The 26,679-nt window shown below is 27.3% G+C and overlaps 1 protein-coding gene across 1 annotated transcript in view; it reads left to right on the top strand.

The window, feature by feature from the left end:
* The first annotated feature begins 6,042 nt into the window (after nt 1-6,042).
* The window catches only part of LOC107439506 (pituitary homeobox x), a 70,181-nt gene continuing 49,544 nt past the window's right edge, over nt 6,043-26,679 (top strand). Inside the window, exon 1 of the mRNA XM_016052135.3 lies at nt 6,043-6,545. Coding sequence (XP_015907621.1) covers nt 6,302-6,545 — 244 coding nt within the window. The 5' untranslated portion in view covers nt 6,043-6,301. The remainder of the gene's footprint in view (nt 6,546-26,679) is intronic.

The raw sequence follows: 26,679 nt of genomic DNA, 5'->3' as shown, positions 1-26,679 counted from the left end.
GATACTTTCTATCGCAATTTGTTCCTGATTTTCTTTTTTTTTTTAGTGACTTAAAAATATACTGAAACCTAAAATAATGTTTAAAAAATAATATATGTATTAAGCAGTATGAATTCGCATTAAATATGCAGCTTCCGAGTGTTCTGTTTTGTCTTTAATGATATCTAAAACATAGAAGATGGAAGGACCAGCTCAGATGTAGGCCATGCTACCTGCGACGATAAATGTGCTTGAAAAAACAGCAACACCAAGAGGTGTAGTTACTGCTTAACATTTATAGGGTTATAATATCAAGTAAATTTGTTGCAACGATAGTAAATTGTCAGATTAAACCGTATTAGGGGCCGTTCAAAAAGTACGTACATCCCGAAGGGGGGGAGGGGATTTGCTATTATGAACGGTTTTGTACGATGGGGAGGGGGGGAAGGTATTATACAAAGTACGTACTTTATAAATGGGAGTAAGACCTTATGTACGGTAATGTACGAAGGGGAGGGGTTTAAAATTTCTACATTTTTGTGAACGTACTTTTTGAACGGCCCTTTACCGCACAAATTTATTCCAATTACAATACTATATTTCAATTTGAAAGGAAATATGGTTGAATTTAATGGTTAATATTGGCATAAGTCTGAGTTGTAAAAGTCATTGCCCTGGCGAAGCAGACGTTCTGTGTTCTGTCCTTCCCGATGGAAAGAAGTGGGAATATGTATAGATGTATGTTGTTTAAGTTTTTATTTATTATTCGAATGCCTTCTCGAAATTTTTAGGGACTTCTCTTACGTCATTTCCTGTTCCTTATTTATTTGTATACAAGTTCATATGTTTCAAGTAGTAACACAGCTACCTCATTCTATGTATATCAGATGTGTTCTATAAATCAGTGTAATTAAGGGGCAAAATGGTTAACAAATTCGCAGGTTCGAAATACTTATTTTACGGTTTAAACATGAACCAATTTTTCTAAGGAGGGATGAGAGTAATATATAGTTGAGCATTAAAGTGATTTTTAAAACTTTTTTTAAATTTTTTTTAAAACTTCGATTTTGAAATTAATTATCACAGTATAACCTTCCTTCATTACAGGTTTTCAAATGTAGTTTGAGCACATGTACCAAAAATAACAAAATGTCTCTTCATTTTCCTCCCTTCTAGTAAAAGAATGCATAAGATCTGACAATGTACTTTTTCTGTTCTATTTATAAATAGCATTTTGTTTAAATCCAAAACAAATTTTCATAAGCATCACCGCATTTGTTGTCTTAAAGTTGCCGACTCTACCTGAAGTAGAAGTTAAGACTACTAAATCTTCTCAAATCCAAGATTCCAACAATAGTGATACCACATAATCTAAAAGGACTTTACTCAATGTCTTTAAAACAACTTGTGGCGAAACTGTCAACACCAGATTAGATGTGTATCTCCAAATGAAAGAAAAGAAGAAAAAAAAGTAATGAAGTAGCCAAGTGTTGAACTAAAATGCCTCACCAGCACTTTTGATTACTATGAATACTCTTTGGCGACAGTTTTTAATGACTCTCGAATTTCAATGGGAAAAAATAACTCGTTTTCTCTCATTCTTTCTTTCTTTCTTCTACTTCTTGATTTTTTTTAAAGAAATTCCGTAATCGTATAAGCTTAAATGTTTTGAGGATTTCTTTAGAGTAATTATAATATATGAATTATGAGATGATTTAGAAATTGTTTCAATCCCAGATAAAAAAAATCGCAAATATAACATTAATAAAAATGATAAATTAAAACCCGCGTACTGTAACGTAAAGTGCTAGGCTTCCAGACTAATACAAATTTTGAGCAATCAATAAAATTCAGTTTTCACCGCTTTAGTTAAGATTTTTTTTCACTGATTTTTTTTTTTTGTTGATGCTTACATGTTTTAGCTTACACGAAAATATTGTTTAAAAGTTTAAGAAAATTGTTCAACTTGAGTATAATGATACTTTATTAATTTTTCAAATTAAAATAAATTGTTCAATTTAATTTTTGACGAAATTTGGAAATTTTTGACGAAAATATGTTTTAGCCTACAAAAAAAATATAGTTAAAATTGATGGACTGCTTCAATTAACATATTCAAAAATAAAGCACTTTTGGCGTCAATAATTGTAGAATCAGTCATCATAAAAGCAATACGGTAAAATATTTTTTTAAGAATCGAATATCATTTATCTTGATACCTCACTAATTTTCTGCATTAAGAATAATTGTTTAACTTATGTGGGCATGATAGATAAAAATATACTTTAGATTACATACTATCATAATATAAATTGACGAGCTGCTAAGCCTAGTATATATTTACAGAAAACTTATTTGACGTAAATATCTTTCTCATGACACGAAAATATTGTTTAAAAGTTTTTAAGGAAATTATTCAGATTGAGAGAATCGTTTATGTTAATACCATACTAATTTAGCAAATTAAATTACTCGTATAACTCGCATAGAAATTTTCGACAAAAATATACTGTAACTTAACTAATTTAAAGTCAATAAAAATGACTTAATATTTATAACGCCATTTTATAGTGCTAAATTTAATACTGCTTAATAATTGATTAATCAATTTGTATTATGTATCATCACTAAAAAATGTATTTTCTTTCTAAAAAAAACATGAAACAAATGAACTACTATTTACACACTTAAGTAAAACTAATAAGTTTCGAACTGTTCAACTAAAATTTGTATGCATTTTGAGAGAAAAATGAGCTAAAATATCCATACAATTCTTTATGGTGACATCGTTATCAAGAAAAGCACGGATTTAAATTGCAAATTACAATTTTAAAGTAGTGCATCATGCACAAAGAAAATTCAAAAATTAAAATTAAAATCTTAATGTAAAAATGATTTTCTTATGTAATAAAAATTTTTCTGGAAAAAAAATGTATATTGTTTTTAAATTAAAAATTAAATGAAAAATATTTTATAAGAAATAAACAAGGAAAGATCTTTTTAGAGCTCTGTCAGAAAATCAATTTCAAAATGGAAATTTACAAGAATTTATCGAAAATTTTAATAAGTTTGTTTGCTACTTAGAAAGAAAGTTGTAAATTTATTAGAAATTACTAAAACGCAAAATTTTTTGTTATAGAAATCTGATTTTAATTTTTTCTCTCTTATACATTTTGTCACTTATTATAATCAAGTGAAACTATTATTTCAGAAAAGTGGCTTCTACTTGATCATTTTTAATTCCAATTAAAAAATTAAACTTTTGGTGAAAATTGAGAGGAAATTTGTTTAAAAAATACCAAAAATATTTCTTAGATGTAATGTTTATAATTTATACCATGCTTTCGGTCTGATAAATGAATACTACAGAAGATTTTATGGCAATCATAGAATTTATTAAATAGAATATTACTGAATATTACTGAGGCATTTTAACGAATAAATTTCACGAATTAATTGAAATCGTAAATATATCTGATAAAAATCTAAATTTTTCTATGATCATTAACACACAAAGAAAAAATTCTGGTGAAATTACCTTACTGTATAATAATGACATACAACATACTGGTCAATAAACCCAAATTAAACGGTATTTAAACAATTCATTTTGTAATTTTTCTGTTCATATGGTAACGGTTTACCAGAAATTCTGGTTTTCAAAGTTGTTATTCTTATTACACCACATATATAATAACAAATACAAATCTGTAAAAAAATAAATAAATAACGGAATAAAAAGATTTTATGCCATCATGATAAGGTATCACGATAAAATTACCAAATTTTATCACATTTACGAAATTTTATCACATATTATAAAACGATATTTTTTGTTAATTTTGCAAAAATCTTTACTGAAGCACTTCGGTAAAAATTATCGATTATTTTGGTGTTTCCCCAAAGCCACAATGACGGTAAATTTTACCATATTTGGGTAGTTTTGACCATATTTTATCCTCAAAGTAGATTTTTTTTTTAAGAAAAATATTTAAACAATATTACACATTGACTAAGTAACTTTTGAAATGCATCCATAATAGGTTCAATGTATTCCAGTGTAAAATGTCCATTTTTTTAAAAAAAATCTATCTTGTGCATTTTATAATTGTCTTATCCATTATCTAAACATTTTATGGGAAAAAAACTACAATTGAGATAGTTTGAGATAATTGAGATAATTTTTGAGATAATTGAGATAGTTTGAGATAATTGAGATAACAAGAAAATTTTATCTTGTGCATTTTATAATTGTCTTATCCATTATCTAAGCATTTTATGGGAAAAAAACTACAATTGAGATAGTTTGAGATAATTGAGATAATTTTTGAGATAATTGAGATAGTTTGAGATAATTGAGATAACAAGAAAAATTTATCTTGTGCATTTTATAATTGTCTTATCCATTATCTAAACATTTTATGGGAAAAAAACTTCAATTGAGATAGTTCTGAGGCAAATAAAAATACCTTTTTCGATTTACTTTCTCTAATTTTGATTTTTTCACGCAATACAAAACATTCATTTCTCAATCGTGGGAAGAAATACATATTCGTGTTGAAAGATCCCATTACTCAAAATATTCTTAAAAATTTCATTTCTGAACCTGAAGGTGTGATAAAGAAAATTTAAAATCATTTCTACATTGCGAGAAAAAATGTCCGCAACTTTTGGTATTCGAAAGTATCACTCGAATTTTCTTGAACTTTCCTTTTTCTATCTCGATATCTCGAATTCTATTTATACAAAGAGAAAAAAAGTTTTTTGTTAAAATTACTGTACTGTAAAGTTATTTCTCGTTAAAAAAAATATATAATTTTGGTAATAAAAACAAAATATACGGTATTTAAACCATTCATTTGGTAATTTTCCCTTTCATATAGCACGGCTTACTGGAAATTCTGATTTTTAAACGTATAGATTTTACTACCTCATATTTAGTAACAAATACAAAACTGAAAATCAAATTCAACTGAGTATATTGTTTTTTTGTCATGCTAAGGTAACATGATCAAATTAGCAAATCTTACCACATTTATCAAATTAAAACACATTACAAAACAATATTTTGTTGCTAAATTACCAAAATCATTATCAAAACGCTTTAGTAAATATTACTGGGCTTTTTGGTGTGCCCATAAACCAGAAACACGGTAAATTGCAACATATTCTGGAAATTTTGACCATACTTTGTTTCTCAATGTATATTATAAACAAAAATTTCAGATTTTTTTGGCCTATTGCTAACCTTGCTGCAGTTAGGAAATCTTATTTAATTTCCATATAAAAGATGCATGAGCTAAAAATATAATATTTTTTGTGTTGCCAATTGAAAAATAAACAAATTTTTGTTTATTAAAAAGTTTATTGTTCTCTTGACAATTCTCGTCCCTTTTCCGCCTTTGAAGCAGAATATTTCCCACAATTTATACAGCAGATGAGTTTTTAATTTATAATGACCATTACTTTATAAATCAGATTTAATTCTTCGTACTACCATCAGTCATTTCACAATTCACTGCATAATTCACTCTATTTCTCTAGACAAAGGTTAGGAAAATAAGGTAATGGTAAATGGTAATGAAATATGGTAATGTTAAATGGTATATATACATTCAGTGTGACCTGAATATTTTAGGTCACATTTGGCTATTAATAAACATAAAAATAGATAGCGACAACAACAAAAATCAGTAAAAAAGAAGAGCTGCCACCACGTGGTTGAAGAGCATCAAAACAAATCTAAGAAGTCATTTATTGTTGAATGAAAAATGAAATACAGTCCTACCTGAGAAATCTCCAAAGGATAGGTGGTTTGCATCACACGTGATGCAACGCGGCAAAAACACAAAACGTTAGCCAGCCCCTTTTCTTTGAAAGCCGCCTCCCGTAAGACATGCCCACTTTCAACACTCCAGCTCATCTCTGGGCTACTCATTGCGTCACTCAGGCTGGTGACGTAAGAATAAAGGCGTGCCTTAAGTAGGCGGGGTATTAAACGAAATCTGGACGAATGGGGTCGTGGAGTGGGCCAGGATTTACCGCGCCGCGTGATCGGCCGATTCACTCGTATAGCAGCTGCCTTTGCAAGCGATTGCTTCAAGGGTAGTATTTCGCGTGAAAACGACTGTACGAAAGCGCTCTCTATATATCCGGCTAGATCCCCCATCCGAGCGTCCGTCCCAAATCCGGCTTGATCCGGGCGAAAAGGAAAGGCTTATAAAGATTTGGGGGTTTTGGGAAAGAGTATGCCCCGCCTAAATACAAGCTTGTAATCCCCCGGCCACCCTCCTTTTCTATCTGCGGCTTTCTTAATTGATAGATGGACAGTTTGAACGAATCGCTCTGCCTGCAGGACTTCGTAGGCTCCCCGGACCCCACAACACTTGGGGGGCCCATGGGTCCCTTAGGCCACATGGTCAGCTTAGGCCATCACCATCATCACCACCACCACCATCAGTCGCCCTTGACCCAAAGGGCGGGAATGACCACTGACCATGGGGCAGTGGTGACATGCTCTTCAGCACCACACTTGCCTGACTCAGCATCTGATAAGAAAAAAAGAGGTAAGAGTTTTTTTTTTCTCTGTGGTTTCTTTTTTTCTATCGATATTGGAAAGATATCTAACTTCTCTTGTGGTACTAGTATTTTTTTATTGGTGAAAAAAACTGCTAGTATGTACTTAATTAATGATTTAAAGGATATTTTAAAGATAAAAAAAATGTACCAATTAAATACTGATGTGAAAATAAAACGAGAATCGTAACAGTTCATATTTGAGATATAATTTTTGCTACAAAATCTAATTTAGAAATAGAGTTGAACAATTTAATTGAACGAAAATCACCAAAGCGATTAATGGTACAAATAAAGACTCCAATATTGGTGAGGAGGAACTTGCTAACTTACAATTCAGCGCCATTAAGAAAATCGACAAAATATTGACGACAATGTTTACATAGCTTCTTTAATTCCATTGGAAATAGATTAATCTAAAAATTTTAAAAGTAATTTCAAAGTAAGAAGTAATTAATTATCATAAAATATTCATGATGCAGAAGTTTTATTAAGTTTCTTAACAGTTTTTTTGCTAAAATCCTTAAATATCACACAGGTTTTTAATTTCACCTCATTACTCCACCAATGCCATAAAGTATTTCGATTGAATATCCTATTTTATACCATCAAATATTCATTTATTAATTTTTTTTATTACACTTATAAAAATTTTGTATCATATTGCGCCAAAATATCATCCATATTTGCTGCAATTGTTTTATGTCTCTAAGCTGAACCATATTAAGGTACTTCTTAAACTTGTTTACATGATATCTTGAATTAAAACGTGTTAAAGTTGAAGCAAATAGGCACCACCTTGGTCCTATACTGGGGTGGCAGGGGCACCACATTATAATCAATTTAGCAATTTTATGAGTCAACGTTGAACTGAATTTTACTTGAAATTAGTTTTTATCGAATTCATAAAATATACTATTATCTATATTTTAAGTAACAGTTATGAACATTAAATTACCAAATACTAATTTTGGAATTGTTGCACTGCTTTGTTCAGCTTGATTTGTTACAGTTGCAGATTGCAATTTCATCCCGTATTTTTTACCAATTTATTTTTCAGCTTTTTTATTTTAAAAATTAACTGAATTTGGGAAATTAGATTTCTGTAATACTATTAACTGAAGGAAAATTTCAATGAAAAAATTTAGAGGAGGGTTCATTTGATATTATAGAACGAATTAAGGGATACATTTCAAAATAATCAATAAATAAAACGAAATAGTTAAGTTGATGTTTCAAGCTAAGACGAAACATAAAGCTGCTAGACATATAAAGCACAGTCAGGCTTCGTCTTTAATATTTTTGTTAGTTTGAAATACCTTTATTTAATTTTAATATTTCATTTTTCAATGGGGAGTTTGCATAATATAATTTATAAAATAAGTAAAATTTGTAGTAATACCTATTAGTAAAGAAAAATATGTGGCGAAAGTTCAGTTATTTGCGCCGATAACTCCTCTGCATCTTTGGTTCTTTTAATTAGAAATTTAAATATGAAATGTTTTATCCAAAAATTAAATTATGAATTTAGCACAAATGCTTTCTATTCATGCTTTAACATTTGTCAATAAAATTTGGGTATGAGGTAAGAAAAATTAATTAAAAATTTGGTATTATTAGGTATATCTAATATACTTCGAAATTAATTATTTAAATATATTTTGAAGCATGCTTTAAGGAATATGTGAGGTTAATTTTACCAATTAGATAACAAGTTACGAAAAAAATGGTTGCAAAACAAGTTAAGTTTACCAATAATATGAGTTCTTAAAACACACAAACGACACTGCATTATAAAATAAATTAAAAGTAAAGATGGCCAATAAAGTGCAAGAATGGAAAATTTGAAAAATTTTCTTGTCTGTTACTTTTATGCAAAAACCTAACTGAGGAAGGAAAATTTAGCAAAAATGTTTCAAAATAGCTTCTGAACAAATAATAGTCGGAATTCAAAACCCCATGTATTCAAAATTGAAACCGCGTATATTCATTTGAGCAAAATGCATTGTCTCAAAAGTGATGGGGATGTAGAAATGTCTGAGAGAAAAGATTCGTTAGCAGCCGGCGGGATTCGGCACATCATGACATGCTAATTTCCAATTTCAATGGTACAATTTGTTGCAAAATGGAAAATACGGTCCCAATTGCTTAGTCAGAAAATTGATGATTTTAATTTCACTTTTTGCTTATTTCACTACATCTTAAATATTTTTAAGTGAATGCAATATTTAAAGCATCCTACTACGAATCTGGAGGTCCTGGGTTCGAACCCTCTCTCGCACATTTCTCCCTCCACATCACTTTCGAGATTATGTATTTTTTTAAAAAATAAGTATATGCGGTTTCAATTTTGAATACACAGGGTTTTCAAATTCGACTATCATTTGTTTCGGAGCTATTTTTGCACATTTTTGCTCAATTTTGAGAATTTCTTTTTTACAGTGCAGTTCCCAAGAAGTAAATTAATAATAAAAACTAAATAAATAAAGTAAAAGTTCGAGTCTATTTTAAATTCAATAGGTTCGATAATATTTTTAAATCAAAACCTCTTTCTCTTAAATAACAAGGAAGTTTAAATTAATTTTTGATAACGAACCGTTAGTTTCTTCTTTTCAAATTTCGTAGTTTATCAAACAAAAGTGGCGAGGATTTACTTAACATGCGATTCTATTACGTTTTTGTATTTACTTTATGTACCACAACTTTTTCTTATACATTTTGTTCTGGCAAAGAACTCTCAACTACGCTTTCTCTTTGTGATTGTAATTAAATAAATACTTTTTGATAGGAGTGATTTATTTATTATGCTTGTTCTAATCTTAAACCTTATCCAAGTCAATTTCGACATGCTGCTATGAAAATATTGCATATATAGATATATATTATATTATATTGACTATACTATATCGCAGTTACGTTGACTAGCTAAATAGAAAATAAATAGAAGTGATAAAAAAAATTTTGTTGATGATTTAAGAAATAAATAAACGACGTTATAATTAAGAGCTATAAAAAGAAAACCACTCTACTTTGTGAGGAATGTTTTGATTCCTGTTAAATTATATTTCGTGTAAGATTTCAGATTTTAAGTTTCAATAATTTTGGACCTATATATGTGTATAAATTCTTACAATTTTAGAGTAAACTTAATTTGAACAATTTTATTTGAAAATAGTACACAGTAGTTTTGTTTAAAAATGGTACTACAGATGACAACTATCATATCTTTTAAGAAAAATGAATTTGCTTTCCCGTAATTTTAAACTACAGCACTCTTGAAAAATATTTTGTGAAAAAATAACTTCTGATCTAATTTGTATATTTTCCTCTTTGACTTCACGCATTTTGTTGCAAATACCTCATTTAAAAATCAAGGTCATGGAATTAAATATCTTATAATCTCAAACAAGAAAATATTTGAATTACGGTTTTTAATATTTTAGTTGTTTAATTGGTGATACGATTTTTATTTGAAAGAATTAAAAATAATTTATATCTAAAGTTTATAATATGATATAATTGTTTCGTTGATGCTCCTGTATTCGAAGAATGTTTAACGAAACGTATAAGAAATATTGCTTTTTAGTTATTAAATGTGTTGAAAGCTGATATCGTAATATGAGAACCTAGGGGTTATGGATTTAATCTATGAATTACCTAAAATAAGACTTGATATTTTACGCTATGTTTAATATTTCAGTTGTGAAAAACTAATTTTTTTTATTAGATTGTATTGTGTTAAAATATAATTTATTTTTCAGGATCTTATTATCAACTTCATATTTATTTCATCTATCAGTTGATTAGTTGTTCGTTAGATTAGCTTCACCTAGGGGATTTACCATTTTTTTTTTTTAAATAGATCTTGGTATTTTTGTTCCATAAGAGAAAACCGGAAGAGTAAAAAAACGATAAAGAAATCCGGAAAAAGCACCAAAAAACGCGCTTGAGAATAAAACGGGAATAAAAGCTCGGGAAAAAACCTTGTTAGTAATTAAATGAATTTAACAACTGATTCAATTTGGACGGTAAATTATATTTATACGGATAAAATTAGATTATTTTTCATAAGTTATTTCATGTATAAGAATTAAATAGTTCTAAGATTTTTCTAAATTTTAATAATTACCCTTATAGTATTGTGATATAATGATGTACAGAAAATATTTTTTCAGCTAGATATTTCTTTAAAAAAATGTATTAAATTGAAATTTTTTATCATTTTTGAACGATAATCAAACATACATTTCACCAATATTACAAACATACTTATTAAAAAATTAGTGCTTGAGAGATTACTGTTAATTGATACATCGTTTGTAAAAATTAAATTATTTATGTAAATTATTAAAAGTTTCTTTCAGTCAACTTCAAATTGAACATGGTATGAAAATTTAAAAAAAAAAAAAAAAAAAATCTAATTTTGTTTTCCTTTGCACATCGTTTCCGACGTAATTCTTTGTAAACCAATAAGAATTGCTCTAATTACGTTACGAAATATTAAATTTGTGTTCAACGGCCGAATCGAATCAGACGTTAAATTTATTAAATTTTTAAGGAGGTGCTTTTTTCTGGAGCTTTAATTTTTCATTGCTTTTTTTTGTGGAGGTTTTTCCGGTGCTTTTCTTCCCACTATTCTAAATGAACAGTTAATTTTTTTAAAAAGTTGATTTTAAAAAAAACTCTTTAATTGCAAGTTTTTTTTAATTCAATGTTTTATGCGTAAATTACGAACATATTTCATTAATTCCTTTTTGTAAAGAGCAAAGATTTTATTGTTCATACATACATCTCGGTCTAGTATAAATTTCTTCATATATTTAGAGTGGTAAAACTTTTTAAGTCTGTTGACTTACAATATCTTTCGAATTTGCGAATTGCGATTTCGAATTCTTTATATGGTGCTGAGTCGAAGCTTATCATTATACACTGAGAAAAGTATATGTTAAAAAATACTAGAATATGGTAAAATTTACCGTGTTTCTGTCTGTATGTGAACATCAAAATTTCATGGAAATTTTTACCGAAGCACTTTGGTAATGATTTTGTTAAAAATAATAAAAAAATATGGTTTCATAGTAGCTATACGATTAAATTTGATAAATGTGATAAAATTTTCTAATTTTATAACGATAACTTTTACCATGACACAGGAACTATTTATTTGGGTACATTCACTTTCCAATTTTGTATATTTTACTAAATGTGTGGTAATAAGAATTATAACTTTAAAAACCAGAATTTCCGGTAAACCGTTATCTTATGAACGAAAAAATTACCAAATGAATGCTTTAACCACCGTATATTTTGATTTTAATAAAAAGAATTATGAATTTTACTTTTAGTAGAATTGTCATTTTCTTACAGTATGATCTGCGTGTACAAATTAAATTAATTATTCTATGTTATGGTTCAATTTCAACAAATCCCTAATTGGAGATACCATCGAGTTTGCACCGTATTACGTTTCAACGTTGACACTATTTTTCTAGTAGCGTTCAGTATTTTAATTATTTTTTATGATGTATTACATTTTTACTTCATATATATTACAATTTAAAACAATGTTTGATCTCTAAAGTATGGTTAATTTTAAACCATTATTTAATTTTTATTATAAGAATAAAAAGGTATTTGGGTCTTATATATAAATTGCAGTTCACAGTTTAATATATTATATATTTCCATAGTATTTTAATACAAAATTAAAGTGTTTACAATGAATTGAATCTAAATAGAGTAGAATTTCCTTTATTTCTTCCTCCCTAAATATCCAAGCATCGCATTTCAGGATAGATATTTTTTTCAAGCCTGACTAAGCTCTACTTTGAACTCTTAAATGTTTACAATTGTCCCCTAAACCACTTCCAATTCCGCGAGAGTCAACCGGAACCTGCAGCTGCTGAATGAAATGGTCTCGAACCTCCTTTTCATTCACCGGCTAGTTAGCAGTCTACTCCCCCGCAAAGGTCAACTAACACGTGCTTTCGGAAGGGGTTACAAGAAGGTCGAAGCCGGCATCTCCAAAACTGTCACTGCCTTGACTGAAAGAAAAAGATTTATGGGGTGCGGTCCAACGAAAAATTTTCCAACCCTCACTCGATTGACATTTTCGCTCTAAAACTTGTTGGTCTTATCCTTTTTAGTGAAAGTAGTTACGTTCACTTTTTAAACGTCATTCCAGTAACTAGTATTAATAATCAGACATAGTATTTACTATATAGCAGGGGTGGCGAACCTTCATGCACCAATGTGCCATTTTTTTAAAAATATATTTTAATGAGGTCATAGACGTACCGACAAATAGTTTTGACTTCGTGATTATTGGGTAAATAATAATACTAAATACTATCAACTCAAAATTCTTTATTTACTACAAAAAAATGCGATTCTCAACTTTTGCAATGTCTCAGTTATACGCGTAATTCGACTTAAAGTAACATCAGTGTGACTTCTGTTGTTGCAGAATAGATAACAAATAACTTATATTAGGGTTATAAGATGTTAGTTTAAGCAGAACTGTTAATTTTTTATGCTAGTTATTTATTGTTCGCTTGTAATTTATGGTTATTTATTGCTTTTTTCGCATTAATTGTTCTTTTTTTTGTGAATTTTAATTGAATTGTTAATATGCTTCATAGTGAACTTTGTGATCGGTGGCGTGCCCAAAATATTGTGTCGCGTGCCATAAGTGGCACGCGTGCCATTGGTTCGCCTTCTCTGCTATATAGTGTCCAAATATATTACTAGTTAAATGTAATAATAGTGTCCAAAATTATTAATTATCAAATGGAGAAATTACTATATCTTCTATACTACTATAAAATATCTACTATACTATAAAATATTCAAATATCCTTTTTTTAATAGCCAACCGTAGTAATTGCTAATAAGATGTCAAAATATATTAAAATTGAATGTTTCTAATTACAATTAAAATGTTCATATGCATAGGAGTTATTATAAATAGTTAAGAAATGTGAATTAAATGTCCTTAAAATCTTCAAACTTATTCAATCAATGTAGACACTTTTAAAATATTCAACCTCATTAAAATCAAAAGCAAGAAAAGCTCCTTAAAATGCTCAGACATGATATCATTTTAAAATTTAATATTTAAAGTTGAAAATCCAAATGCGATTAAATATAATAATTGCTTTTTAAATATTAGATTCAAAACAGTTAAATGCGAGAATTTTTGATAAATGCCAGAGCATGTTTTTATGAAATGTAAGCGTTAATGATAATGTCGAGATTTAATAAATGTAGGAATTACTACTTAAATGCAAAAATATATTACTGATCAAGCGTATTAATAACTACGACCAGTAGAATATAAAGTTACCAGTACAATTAAGCTCAAAGAATTGCGTAATAATTGCATAATTCTATAATTACGCAATTATTATAGACTTAGATAAGAACTATTTTTTTTTTTTATTTACAGTAGCAGTAAAACCAAAATCAAATACATTATTTTGAAAATCAGTATTTAAACCAGATTTCTTTTTAGACTCTTTCTTCAGACATAAAAGATATTTAAGAGTAAATTTAAAAATTATCTGTGACAATTAATAATTTAATTTTACAGGTTACGTTGTTATAAAGAATTTATCTTTTACTGAAATAATTTAGAATTTCAAATTGCGCACCATTTAGAATACTAATAAATAAATTTCAGCATCTAATGGTAAAACTTTTATTTGATAACTTATATTATTTATCTTCTATTACATATTGAAATAATTTTAGCGTCTATCAAAGGTTTTGTTTATACACGTTTTCAATAATTAATGAAGTTTTGATCAGAAACAGAAACGCATTTTTAATGGGGGATTTGTAGAAATTAAAGCAATAAGCATGAAGAATTTATTTAATTACCAAAAACTTACCTTATAATTTTATTATCTTTCTTGATATTTCAAAGTTATTTTTCACTAATGTTTACTTTTTAGGAATAGTTTAGTCTAAATATCAAAATTAACATCACTATTAAAACAGCATTAAACATTAATATTAGTTGCTTAATCTCCTTCAATTTAAGACTTGGTTGTTGTAATGTAAGTTACTATCTTGATGTCTCGTACTTTATTTAAATAGGAAAAAAATAGCTTTGTTAAAAACAAGAGATAACAGTTTTTTTTCTCCAGCAAATGATTCAGTAAAATTTTATTTACAATTCTCAATTTTTGCTGTTGAACAAGGTGTACTATATACCAGCGTTTGTCTTAGATTATAAATTGTTGTTACAACTAAGTTTTACAATTATGCAAAATATGAATTTTTGAGATGTTTTTCAAATTGAAAAGCGCGATTTTATCGAAATATGTTTTTTTTAAGTTTAATCATTTATGAAATTCTGCGGACGGTTTTTACATTTTCTGCTTCATTATAACACCGTGTTAGTAATTATACATTTTAAGCATCGTAAAGTATAATTCTGAAGCACCTATTTTATTCAAATTTTAAACTTTCGTCCGTCGATTTTTACAAGCGGTCAGTCGCTTATGATTTTTAATTTAAAATTATCATTATTTTTTTTGGTACTTTAACACTTTGATAAATAAAAATATTTTTAGAATTTTAAAAGAATTTCTACATTTAATTATTATTCCAATTACAAATTAAAAGAAAAAGATAGCTAAATTAATTGCTAGTATTTTTAAAAGTTAAAGAATTATAAACTTTTTTTTTTTACTTATTCAAATGTGTTTATCAATAAAACATTGATTAAAGAAAGAATCTTACATTTAATCCATTCTCTCAAAATAAAAATGTAAGAAATCAAAAGATTAAGTAAATCTCAACCATGCTTGAAACAATGAAATAAGATTATATTTGATTAGAAAAAAAAGCATATTAAAGCATATTTTCTATCCCGAGTCTTACTTCACTTCTTTTTAAATGCTTTTTTTTAAGATTCTTAATGAGTTTTCAACAACTTTTTTTTCTCCGTAAAAGCAGACGATTAATAAAAAAGATTAACACTTCATTGTTTTAAAGATTGAAAAGAATTTTCTGTATGAGTTCTTAGAATGGGGAAAAAAAAGGCAAAAAACTAACTTCCCGCCCCTCAAAATTTGGATATAATACTTCTTTGACGATGGTAATTGATTCTTTTTAATTATATTTCTTACGACATTAAATTCGTAGATTCTTATCTATAATGAAAAAATTGAATTTTAGGTAGTATGCAAAAAATAAGCGACGTTTATACCGATGTAGCATTTTTTTCCCGTTCCTTTTTGTAGAAAAAATAATTTGTTAATAAGTTTTTTGGAATCAAGCATTAATTAAGATTAAAAGATTTATTGGAAGGGCTTTAATAGAAAAATACCATATTTGGTTCAATGCATGTCAAATTAATATTTAGCATGTTTAAATGATAAGCATTTTAATTAGTAACATTTAACTTAAAATATAATAAATATTGAGTCAAATGTCAAAAAGGAAGTTAGGCTTTTAAATTAATAAGTGAATCTAGTTTTTATTACAATATTTTTTGTTTTGTTCATAGAACTGTTGAGGTATTTTGAATATCAAAATCATCACTGAATTTTGTATTAAAGGCATGTTAGATCATGTTAAATTTTAATCATCGTAATCATTGGATTTACAACTAGAAATACGTTAAAACTGTTTTTTCTCTCTCTTTTTTTAAAGTTATTTGGTTTATTTGTAAGAGATCTGAAATCTCATATAATTGTTATTGTTTATATTGTTTTATTAGAGCTTGAAATCCATATTTTTATTATATCCATATTATATTTCCCAGTATGTATTATTAGCTGAGATCTGTTGTATTATGTTGCAATGCTTTTATAAAACTGTAATGCTCTTGTAACGTTAGACAAAAATGAAATCTAGAAACAATATTATAATTATGCAGTCATTTGTAAACAACATTATATTCAAATAAATCTCTAAAATAATCCCTATAATTATTTATTGTTATTTAGTATTATAAATATTAATTATTGATATTTTTAGCATTTTTAGTTATAATTACGTATTGGAATTATTTGTTCTATAGCCATTGAAACATAATTTTAGTTTCAGTTGTAGTATTTACTTTGTAGAAATAATTTTAAAAATAATAACATATATTTTCATTTTTTAATGTTTGTTTTAAATATATTTTACTCAAATAAAGGAAAATTTAGATTAATAATTTCCTTTAAAGTATGGTAAAATAATTTATAAAATTAAACTAATTCTAATGAACTGTATGGGAATGAACTCTGAAACTTTAAAATGGATTTTTATGAGTGCTTATTCGATTAAATCGCGTAGTATCAAAATTGATAGCAAGAAACGTGCTTTATCAAAAAAACTTCCAAAAGCAGAGTGTTATATTTTCTGAATTTTTTAATGCTTACTTTTAATAAATTAAATAACATCAAGTAAATTAAAGGTTGTAAGCAATTTTTATCTTTCATATACATTAGCTTGCAATCTATGTAAAAATTTTAGAATAATCAATAAAAAATTATTTTAAAGAAAAAAAACTGGTTAATTTTAGAACATTATATGTTGAAGTTTTTGTGTTCTTAAAAATTTATAATAGTGCTATTTTGATCGTTGCATAAACACTTTTTTTAAAATTTTGATATCGTGATAAGAAGAAAGCAGTTTTTCCTCTTAATCAAACTTCTACATGTAAGAACTTTCTTTACTTTCACATTTAAGAACACTGAAATCTCATGAAACATTTATATTTTTAAAAAAAAATGTGGTAATCTAACGAACATATTCAATATTCGTGTTGATTCACCGATCTGTGTCAGGGTTAGGGAACTGGCCTCGCATCAGAAAGATTCTGGATTCGAATTCCAGACAATGCATGCATGTTCTTTCAAATTCTGTACTATCTGTCTTTACTGTGGGAGCAACGTTGGCCCAACTAATATGGTGCCCCTGAAAGACTGGCCCTTCAGCTGTCTGTATTGACGAAATGCCATTCCCTAGTGTAAGCATTGGAAAAAAAATATTCGTGTTCGTATTTTTCCAAAACTCTAAGTGCTGGTATTTAACCGATCATAACTAAACCATACTCGCATTGTTAGTCTATTATTTAGAATCATTAAAAAGTGGAAGTAATTTAGTATATTAATCATATAAAAGTATGATACAATCTACAAGAAACAACATATTAGTTATGAGATACCAAAATAAATTTCATTTTTAAATTAAAACATCGCATCATAAATAATTGCCGCTAGTTTTTGAGAAAGAATTCGGAACCTTTGTAATTCCATTAATTTGGGAGAGGCGTTTAATTCTTTCTGATAACTCGTGTGCATTAAATCACACGCATACTTTTTTTCAAAAGGACCCAAAGCAATAAAATTCCTACATTTGTTTAAAATGCTCACAAGAGTATCATTAAACATTGCTCGCAAATGATTCAATTAAATGTCTTATTTAACCTTCTTTAGCCGCTTAACAAACAACTTCAAAATATAATCTTCAGAGAGAAACTGAGAAAAATAAATAAATCAAATTTTAAAAAACCCTCGAGCAATCCGGCGTCTATCAGATTATGCCAAATCCTACTGGTTAGGTAATTAAAACTTTAATGAGCTTTAGCGTGGATTAGGGCGCCTCGTTTTGCAATATCAATTAAGAGTGCTGAAGAAGCCAAGATGGTAGACTGAAGACTTCATCTTGGGGTTGTAATGAAAGAGGGAAGGAGGATTTTTGAAGACCCCGAAATCGCTGAAGCCTTAAAATTAAGTTTTGAGGGAAAAGTTTTAGAACAGATACTTCGAAATAGCTAGCTTTATTTTCAACGACGGTATTTTGGATGAAGAGGGTTTTTTTTTTTATTGCTGTTTTGTTTAATTACTTCCTTTGAGAGTGTTTATGTTTTGGAATTCGTGTTTTGAAAATTTTCTTAGTAAGAAAGGAGCTTCTATTGTACGTTATGTAAATTGTAATTACGAAAAAAAAGAATAGTTTCTTTTTTTATCTTTTAAATATAATTAACTCTATTATTTCTGCCGACATTAAAGTTATTTATATTGAGTTTTTGGAATAAATATACTTATATCTTTCACAGAATTGATTTTATTATTCATAAAAAAAAACAATTAAAAACATTTAAAGAAGTAAGAAATATTTGAATTAAACGATAAAGTATGGAAAAAAACATTAAAGCAAAACATTATAGAAAACATTAAAGCATTTCTTCAAACAAAAAATTGTTGTTGGAGATCAAACTAAAATACTTTATCTAAATGAAAATAAAATTGCCATTCATTTTAATAATAATGCAGATGTAAATTAAAATATGATTATGGGTTAAAGTTTTTTTCTCAAATATTTTTAATGATTTTACTTATAGTTTTAAACTAATACAAATAAGTTGACAACAAATAGTGGAAGATATTAACGATAAAGAAAGTTAATTATCTCTTACAAACTTATGAATAACATATACATTAACAAATCTGATGCCACTCAAATAATTGGATTTTTATTCAAACTGTTCAAAAGTTCCTTCAAATATCACACAATGTTTTTTTTCTTCTTTCTTCTTTTTGTGATTTCGAACCTTTTCTCACAAAAGATGTTTTGCCCTAATTTCATTCTTTTTGCCATTTGAAGCAGAGTTCTTTTTCTTCCGATAAATGGAGAGCAGAATAAATTTTAATAACGGAAGCATACACATTTCTTCATTGTCAGAAAAAATAAGCAATTAAATTATTCCCTTTTCCTGTTATTTACTTGCGTAATATTTTATATTTGAATAGCTCAAAGTTCATAAATAGTAACAGTTGCAGAAATAATTAGAAACAGTTATGAAAAAAAGCGGAAGTAGAAACAAACTGAAACAAGAAGAAATAAGTTTATAAAGTTGTACTAAACTAATAGCTGCAAAATAGGCTGAAAACCACATTTTTAAGTTATATGACAATTTAAAATGGCTAATACTTTTTTTTAAGAAAAATTTTATGATATTAGTATAAATAGATAAAATTTTTCTCATTGCTAAATAGCATATTACTGGCGACAGTAAAAGAACAATTACTTAAAATTCTTATTTAAGAATATTTGAATTAGCAATTAGACTTAAAGTAATAACGTAACCACTTTAATTTATTACTTATTTACAATTGAATGGATCATGTTGATTAGCAATAAAACCTAAAATAACAACGTAATTACTTTAACTCAACATTTAATAATAATTAAATTGATACCAATTAAACCTACGGTAATGACTTAATTACTTTAACTTATTAGTAATTAAAAATTGAATAAATCAATGCTGTAAATAGATTATTTTCGAAAAAAATTATGAACTTCTTAAAGAATAACATAAAATACTTTATACATATTTTTCATTTCTTTGTAGGGTTCGCAGAACATTTTTTTCTTTTAAATGTAACAAAAAATAAAAATTTTTTTTTTTTTATAAAATAATAAAAGCTTTATATTTGTCCTTGTCTTAGGAACATTCAACTTGTAACTTAAAAAGACAATTATTAACTACAATTACTAACTTACAATTATTATGTAGTTTAATTAATTATGTAACAACATATTAATTATAGTCTAACTAAAGTTTAAATATTAAGTGCAATTTAACAATTTACATTAATTAATTTAAAATTAAAACATTATAAATTTCCAATGTTTATTTAATACTTATTATTCAAAATTTATTAACTTAAAGTATAATTATTATGTTATTATGAGCAAAACAAAATAGTTTTTTTATTTGTATAGTATAAGCCTTCTTTGATAATAAGAATTTTTCAATTATTTAGTTAGAAATAAGTTAAAATTTTAATAAAAAAATATTAATTATTTTAATTAAGCTTTTGAATAAACACGTTTGTGAAAATCAAACTATGCGCTAATTTTAAAGAGGATAATTTATACTTCTTTGTTAAGAAGAATTTTTTAATTATTTTATTAGAAATAACATTTTAACAAAAAATAATTATTCACTTAATTAAGCTTTTGAATAAACACGTTTGTGAAAATCAAACTATGCGCTAATTTTAAAGAGGATAATTTATACTTCTTTGTTAAGAAGAATTTTTTAATTATTTTATTAGAAATAACATTTTAACAAAAAATAATTATTCACTTAATTAAGCTTTTGAATAAACACGTTTGTGAAAATCAAACTATGCACTAATTTTAAAGAGGATAATTTATACTTCTTTGTTAAAAAGAATTTTTTTATTATTTTATCAGAAATAACATTTTAACAAAAAAATAATTATTCGCTTAATTAAGCTTTTGAATTAACACGTTTGTGAAAATCAAACTATGCACTAATTTTAAAGAGGATAATTCATACTTCTTTGTTAATAAGAATTTTTTTATTATTTTATTAGAAATAACATTTTAACAAAAAAAAATTATTCGCTTAATTAAGCTTTTGAATAAACACGTTTGTGAAAATCAAACTATGCACTAATTTAAGAGAGGATAATTTATACTTCGTACTTCATATGAATAAAGTAAAACAAAGTGAATAAAGCAGGAATAAAGTAAAAGAAATGAACAAAACCGTATGTTCTGTAATTTACCTTAATTTGTGCTTTATTCGCTTTGTTTGCTTTATTACAAGCACTTATTTGCTATTATTAAATATCGTGTCGATAGTAAGCAAAACATTGTTTCAAAATCCCATGAATTTTATATCTAAGAGTTCTTTTTCTATCAAAATAAAACGAACTTTCATTTATAATTTTTTAAAGTCCATACCAATAACTATTCAATTTAAAACAAAATAAATGAATAAATAATCAAGGAAGTTCATATTTTCGTTAAAAAAAATTATAAAACCAATTTTTACTTTTACGTTTAAATCTTATTTAAAAGGGAATTTTTTCACCTACAACTTTTATTAGTTAGTTTATTAACTTAGTTTTTAAGCCTAAACAAGCGGGTTTTGTTATTAAAAATTTTTATTTCATAGAAATTGAAATTTCTCTGATCTAAGTCTTAAATTAAAGTATTCAAACAAATAATTTATGTCACTTTACTAGCTACTGTTGGTGCTAATTTTTTGCCTTTATAAATATAGATTTTTTTAATTAAGTAATATTTTCCTTCAAATGATAATAAAACAAAGTTTGAGAACTAAAAATTTCAGTTCAAAAAGGTTTTACAGTAATTATTATTAAAATTTGATAAAAAAATGTTTTAGAAATAGTGTTGAATAAATTAAAATGTTTTGAAATTTATTTGCCATTTAAAAGAATAAGATTAAATGCATACATGCTTTAAATTTTTTGTAGTGGCTAAGTTAATTGTTTCTTTTATTTTTAATAACTTGCGACTGCCTTTGTATTTGTTTCCATCATGCGTTTTTTCATCAGCTCTTATATTATGGTTTTTATGGTTTTCAAGTAGATTTTTCATTCATTCTTGAAATTTCATCTGTTTCTATTTATTTTGAAGTTCAAAACAGAAAGAAAAAAAAGTTTTTTCTAACTGTTAAATAGGTACAAAGTATTAATTGATTAAAAGCTTCATTCGCCTCAAAAATATACGAATTGGAAATAAAAAGTCGACTTGTTTTAAGGGCTCAGAAATAGGCATTAATTTTAAAGACTTGCTAGATGTGAAAGAGAAGAAACTAGTTGTTGGAATCTTGGGCATAAATTTAGTTTCCTCAATGCCAAAATTATTTCTCCCAGCTCATCTTAATGCCCTGGAAGCTCTTGTTTTATTCATATGAATACCGATACCTTTGTTAATGACATTAGTCCCTCACCGCGTAGAAATGTATTTTACTCGATTTGCCCATCTTGGCCACTGTGGGGTTTTTTGTTCTGCTTTTCGACTTTTCTCTCTTAGCTTCTGTGGCTTTTCTAATTTTGTTTCTCTTCTTTCTTTTTATTTTTTTTGTTGGCAACTTTACGTTTTATGCTTCAAATCATTTTTGTTTCATCACTTTCGCGTATGGCGTCTTTTGAATGAGAGCTTGAAACATATCGAGTGTTGTTTTCAAATTGTACATTTTTGAAGCGAATGAAGTTTTTAATGAGGTAATATCTTACCATTTCAGTTTTTTAGAATCATTAGAATTTGTATTTTCATAATATTAGAGAAAAACGCTAAAAAACTATATAATTTTTTTTAAGGATTATCCAGCATTTTATTTGGATGTCTACAACTAATTTGCTTCTCATGCATTCCTTTTCATTTTTATTCTAATAATATTCTCATGAACTGGTTTCATTATTTCAACAAATGTTCTAGAAATATCTAGAAATGTCAGTCTTTAGTAGGCCACTGAGGAGGTGTAGGAGGGAAGAGTTACGGTTAAGAAGGATTCATTATTTGATGATCAAAGCAGTATCATACTTTTCTAAGAGGTCGTTTGTATTCAGTTTAATTTACAACCAAGGGGATGTCGGCGCATCTAAAGGGAACGCAAAGAGCACCCTCCGAGGAGACCACAAGAGGGATGTCTTGGTTGCTATGGCTACCGCAGAGGCTCGGGATAAAATTTTGGCTTGAACGAATTGAAAATGCCTGCCTTCTCTTTTCCCATAGACGCAAATCCGGAAGAGCGCCGCTTTGGCTTTATTTGGTAAGACCGTTTTGAAGATTCATTGACTTTGAACCTTCGCCAAAGAATCATCCAATAGTTGAAGAAGTGGATAGAAAATACCACCAATACTGGTATTTTTAAGGTCCTGGTCATGTTCTGTTAAGGGCAGGTCTCAATTCAGTTTGAGTGCCTTTTGACTTTTTGCTTAGTACGTTGAAAAAAAATTCAGCTGTTATATATTTTGGCTATTTTTAACCTTAAGCAAGCAATTCCTTCTAGCTGTATTAGTTATTACAAATTGTTTTAAAAGTTTTTTATTGATTGTATAAACAACAAGATGTATTTTCTTTGGTTATACCATAAAAGTACAAGTAAAGTTTTATTGAGAGATTAATTTTGCTAAAATGGCCACAAACAGTCAAAACCAGAATAATACCGCTTTAGCAAGGAATGTTCAAAGGGAAGGAAGGCTAGCTGCCATAGATGCAATGTAAATCGGTCTCCCAATGGTTAGTAGGTACCTGAGTATAAAGAGGAAAGCAACATTAAGGGTCACTGCAGCAGAGACTCTTCTTACAACGGGCTTACACACATTTCTACTAAACCACTAATAGGGCTGGGGAAGAGAAAGAATGTTTTCTCTTTTTAGATATGGTTGGTCTGTTGCTGCATTTTTGCACTATTTATAAACAGTAATGTACTATTAACTAAGATATTTCTACGTATTTTATCCATGTATTATCCGTGTACTCATATTATCCATGTTGATTATATCTGCTTGCCCGTTTTGAGATAGAACGAAAGAATAAAATGGCGTGTGACGTAGGAAAACTGGCTGAGTTGGCATAGATCCTGACTGCCAATTTGCTTCTTATGTGCTGATTCTTAGTACACATGATGCTCTTCTAAATCTGAGTATCTGATCATAAGTTATTTTTCTGGTACAACATACCGAACCAAGCGTTAGTTACGTATTCGAAAGGTAGCGTTAGATACGTATCCCCGATTTAATTACGTATTCGAAAAGATTGAATTCTTCTGCCGATTCTCATTGAACTGCCGAAGAGATTCGAACTTTTAAAAATGCGCAACTTTTTGCCAAATGAAAATTCTTCTTTCTCCGTCAAATTTGTTTTAAAGTTGCCCTTTGATTGCATTTGCAACAAAATGAGTTTTATTATCATGCTACAAAATAATTAGATATAAAGTAAAGCTTTTCTGTGTGATTAATTTCACCAAGAAAATCTTAACTAATCAACACCAGAAGAATATCGTTTTAAATTTAATTTGTAAAACTGTTTTAAAGATTCATTTTTGAGACTTCATCAAAGAATCGTCCAATAGTTGAAGATATGAAGTTGAAAAACCAATACCTTGAAAATACCACCTCAGCTGCTATTTTCAATGTATTGGCTCTGTTTTTCTTAAAGCAATAGGTTGCAGTAGATTTCGACAAGGTTTGTGAACCGTTTGACACAATGTAAACTTTTTTTTAATCTGCTATACCACTCCACTTATTTTAATATAAAAACGCATGTTTGTATTAAACTTTTGATAATTATGTTTCAATGAAACGCTATGCCAAACAAGAATTTTTTACTCCTTGCTCTTTCAGTTAAATTCCTGACTCTTTTTATAAAATTCTTGCAAATTTATACAAAAAAATTCTAAAAAAAAAATACATATAAAAAAATTCATGAAATAAAAAAATTATAAAAAAAATTCTATAAAATAATTTTTAAAAAATTCCATAAAAAAATACAAAAGATACTTGAAAATTTTCAATAACAAATATTGACACCAAGTAAACATTTATGTATGCCTTATTTTTACCAAAATCTATACCTGCTTATATCTAAAAGATGCATAAAATCATACCTGTTTAAATTAATTGCTTCAATCTTTACTCAAACGTTACAATAATTTATTAAGGATCAAATCGCAAATCATGCGTTCAATGATAACAACTTTTTAAATTAATTTAAAAAGGATTAAAAAAAAAACTTACTTGAATCATCCAAGACATTCTCAAACGAATAAATATGAATAAAAATAAAGGAGTATAAAAAAAGAATCAAAGCAAATTTTTTTTTAAAAAATAATTTATTTCACAAAACAAATTGGAAATAAGATGCATTTATTAATGTAGTTATTTATTCGTAATAGTTGCGCAACGCGTTGAATTTTTTACTGTTGTTTACATTGTTGCTACGAAACTATCTCGAAATTCATATATTTTTTTAAATAAATTGCTATATTGTGTACCATTGAAGTTTTGTTTATATTATTATTTAATAATAATAGGAAATCATTTGAGGATCAATCATAGGAAATCAACTGAAAAATTACCGGAAATTTAATGTTCCTAATTTAAAAAAAAGAATTTCTTATGCTCAGATTTTTATATTTTGAGGAAATTATTATTATATTCAGTGCTTAAAATTCCAGGAAATATGCTAAAAACATTTCTATTCTAAATATTAAGACTGATAATTAATTATATGCGCAAGTTGCTAATTCTTGGTTATATAAGTTTCATATTTCAAATTTCATGTCATACACAGGGAAATATTCTGGTACAATTACCCCCCTGTATGGTATTACCCCCCTGTGTAACATTTCTGATAAAAAAAAGCAACAACATAATTCTAATAATACCATAATACACGGTATTTAAGCTATTCATTTCGTAATGTTTTGTTCATATGGTAATGGTTTATCGAAATTCTGGGTTTTAAAATCGCTTTTCTTATTACCTCGCTTTAGCAAAAAATACAAATATGATAAGTGAATATAATCGAATAAATGGTTTTCATGCTCCGCTCTAAGGCAACATGACTTAGTTACCAAATTTCACCACATTTATCACACATTATAAAATCATATTTTATTGTTAATTTTACCAAAGTTATAACTAAAACGCTACGATAAAAATTACCAAAGTTTCTTGTATTACCATAGAGTCAGAAATGTGGTAAATTGTACCATATTCTGACCATTTTACCATACTTTTTTTTTCACTGAGGCAAAGGAAATGCGGGTTATTTATTTAAAGAAAACCTGTTAATCTGATACAAATTTTTTTTTGTTAAAATCATATCTACGCTGATAATGTTCTCAAAGTAAATTTCAGTTTGCATAGGAAGGAAAGTATACATTAGTTTTAAATAAATAACAAGCACAAAATGTGTGCAAATTTAAAAGCTTTTATTATGCAGGTGTTGAAATGAAGCTAATGCATTTGGTGAGTTAATAAAAGCTAAACAATCGGTATTACTTAACGTATTTCAAGTCATTCAAATGTGCATTTAAGAAATTTATTATTAGAAAATGGCCAACACAGAAATTACAAAATCATAATTTAATTATAATTATTAAAGCTGAGTTGTAATTTTTTTTCTGAGAGAAACACTACTGTAAATTTACAATTGTTTCTTTATTTGCTAAAAAACGAAATCATATTTGTTCAATATATCTCCATACTTTCAGCTCAAAAATGACTTAGATGTCATTTTAATTTTGAAATTTTTGATCACTCTGTCTTCGCTTATGATTCTTGTGTAATTTAATATTAATATTGCGAGAAAGTGAGAAAGTGT

This window comes from Parasteatoda tepidariorum, chromosome 4, assembly GCF_982258835.1.
Source record: "Parasteatoda tepidariorum strain Cologne lab strain chromosome 4, Ptep-v5.0, whole genome shotgun sequence".
Lineage (NCBI taxonomy): Eukaryota > Metazoa > Arthropoda > Arachnida > Araneae > Theridiidae > Parasteatoda > Parasteatoda tepidariorum.
This window is presented reverse-complemented; position numbering and strand designations above follow the sequence as displayed.